Source organism: Motacilla alba, chromosome 7, assembly GCF_015832195.1.
Source record: "Motacilla alba alba isolate MOTALB_02 chromosome 7, Motacilla_alba_V1.0_pri, whole genome shotgun sequence".
Classification (NCBI taxonomy): Eukaryota; Metazoa; Chordata; class Aves; order Passeriformes; family Motacillidae; genus Motacilla; species Motacilla alba.
This window is the reverse complement of record NC_052022.1, coordinates 15,689,261-15,691,857: the sequence shown is the minus strand read 5'-3', so window position 1 is coordinate 15,691,857 and position 2,597 is coordinate 15,689,261. Positions and strand designations below refer to the sequence as shown.

Below are 2,597 nucleotides of genomic sequence, written 5' to 3'. Positions count from 1 at the left end.
TAACCAACAATGTCCGGGTCTCTTGTGATGTTGACGCCGTGCCCAGGACCCCCTGAAAGGCTGGAGTTTTCCTGGGAAGGTTTGAGGGGCTGTGGTCTGACCCCTGCCCAGTGGTCAGCGTGGCACCTGCCCAGCAGAAGTTGGGAAGAGCCCGGCCTCACCACAGACTACACGGGGATGCTGCAAGAAACACGGCTGCCTACACACCCAGGATTTCACAGCTCAACAGGGCCCTCTTCCTCCTTTCCAGCCCGTCCAGGTGAAGGACACAGCACTGTCCCAAAGCTGGTCCCCTCCCGCTGTGCAGTGTCCCTTGCCCCAGTGGAAGGTGAGTGGGAGCACAGGGAGCTCTTCTCAAGCCAGGGGAAATGCTCAGGGCATTACAAGCTTTTAGCTGGTGTCCGTTAGTGCCCAGTCTGCAGCCGGCACAGGAATCCCTGCAGGGCCTGGCTGGAAAAGGAAGCCATGGCGGCAGAGTCCCACGTGGAGGGGCAGAAGCAGCCCCAGATAAGCCCTGTGTTCCAGCGTGAGGACATCAGTGCCCCTCAGCTCCCAGATGGTAAATCCCCACTTCACCCTGGCACCTCCTTCCCACAAGCCTCAACCCTGGCAAAGGCTGCGGGTGCCCTGGGAAAGGCTGGGTCCCTAATCCCTGGGCCAAGCGGGGACATTGTCGGGGGCAGAAAGGAAAGCGGCGCGTCAGGCCCTTTGCCCATTGTGCCCTGAGCCGCTGCGCAAACACAGCCCAGCACTTTCATTGTCAGCCTCGCTGGGCGCGGGGGGGCCGCTCTCGCCACACTGCCTAAGTGGAATGGACAGCCGGAGTCTGGGGTGGGGGAGCAGCCCGCGCCCCCCATCCCCTGCCTGCTGACACAGCGCCCTGGCCGCCTGCACCATCGGCACTTCAGCGCCCGCCTATAAAGGGCCAGAGGAAAAGCCGGCGCCGGCACCGCCACCTCCGCCTCTGTGCCCTGCCCTCCGACCAAGTAAGTACCGGGCTGTGAGCCCCCAGGACCCCCGTGCACAGGCGCTGCCCCGCTCCCTCCGGCCCAGAGCAAGCCCCCCACCCGACGCTCGCCCAGGGGAAGGGCAAGCGGCGGGGTGCTGTGTGGCACCGCGGGGCTGCCCTGTGCGGGCAGGAGGGATGGAGGAGCCGGGCTGCTCTACCCCAGGGCTACACCTGCACCCGCATCTGAGCTGCGGTCACCGCCGCCTCCCAGCCGTGGGTACAGCGCCACCGCACCCTGACAACTCCCGGAGCCGTGGCGGGGAGCTCGGGAGAAGAAAAACTGAGGCAGTCCTGGGTACATCACATGGAGAGATGGGGCACTGCAAATTCCCCCCGCAACTTGGGGCTCACTGGACAGAGACCCCCCAGCACCGAAGGAAGGGGAGTGGGAAATGTCCCCGTGCCGGCCTGGGAGGGCAAGGGGCCAGTGGCATGGGACGTGTGAGGGCAGCGCCACCGGCACCCCAGGCTCAGCAGCGGGCAGTAGGGTGGCTGGGGGCCGATGGTGGGCACGTGCCCTGGGGTGATCCGTGGGGCTCTGCCAGCAGCCGAGCGACCCGTATGACCAGCAGTGAAGCCATGGACACCCTGGGGCAGTACAAGATCACGGTGTGGGAGGAGGAGAACTTCCAGGGCAAGCGCTGCGAGTTCCTCATGGAGTGCCCCAGCATCATGGAGCGCGGCTTCCGCAAGATCCGCTCCATCAAGGTGGAGTCTGGCCCGTAAGTGCCCCGCCGGCCCCGCGGCCCCTTGGCACGCCCCGCTCCAGCAAAGCCACTGCTCCCAGGGGACTGTGGGAGCTGCTAGGGAGCCAGAACACCCGAGTTCTGCCTCAGCTATGACACAGCCCCATCATGCGACCGCCCTGCTTGTGCTCCTTGTGTTTTCCCATCTGCTGATCAGGGAGACCTTACCAAGGCAAGGCGTAGGTTGGAGGCAATGATGTGGCTCTGGGGAGAGGGGTCCCACTTTCAAAAGGGACATTTGCTGCTAGTGAGGACCCCAACATCTGTGAGAGACCCATAACCTGCCAGGATGTCTCTGTCCCCTGCCCAGGAAGGAGAAGCTGACCCCTGACTGATCCTGGGGACTGTGTCACACATCCCTGAGGGTTTTCCTCCTCTTCCTTCCAGCTGGGTAGGCTTCGAGTACCCTGAGTACCAGGGACAGCAGTTTATCCTGGAGAAGGGTGACTATCCCCGGTGGGAGGCCTGGAGCGGGAACAGTGGCTACCGGACCGAGCACCTCCTCTCCTTCCGGCCTGTCAAATGCGCAGTGAGTTACTGGGACACCACAGAGGGAGGGCTCAGGGCAGGCAGAGCCTCCTCCAGGTAGCCCAGCGTGGAGGCAATGTGGGACAGGCTGGAGGATGACTTACATGGGGCATGGGATGGAGGGGTGAGGTGTTCATAGAGCTACGTGTGAAGTGGAGGAGTAGCTGCACCCACCAGCTCCCACCTCCCTGCAAAGATCCTGGGATGCTTTTTAGGTCTAAAATTTAGCCCGAACCACAATTCCAGCTCCTTCTGCTTTGTGCTTTGGAGAGCCACCTCCCAGGCTGGGGTCCCAAGGCCTTGTCCCCCAGCCC

At 63.5% G+C, this 2,597-nt stretch overlaps 1 protein-coding gene across 2 annotated transcripts; it reads left to right on the top strand.

Moving 5' to 3' along the window:
• Positions 1–834: 834 nt before the first annotated feature.
• CRYBA2 (crystallin beta A2) lies at positions 835–2,359 on the top strand. 2 transcript variants are annotated; one of them, XM_038143223.1, is made up of 3 exons: positions 835–986; positions 1,558–1,731; positions 2,143–2,359. In XM_038143223.1, the coding sequence occupies exons 2-3, from the start codon at positions 1,571–1,573 to the stop codon at positions 2,342–2,344; spliced, it is 363 nt and encodes a 120-aa protein (XP_037999151.1). In that variant the 5' UTR covers positions 835–986; positions 1,558–1,570; the 3' UTR covers positions 2,345–2,359. The 2 variants fall into 2 exon arrangements, with proteins under 2 accessions (XP_037999151.1, XP_037999150.1); XM_038143222.1 differs by having other exon boundaries at positions 842–986; positions 1,555–1,731.
• The last annotated feature ends 238 nt before the right edge of the window (positions 2,360–2,597 follow it).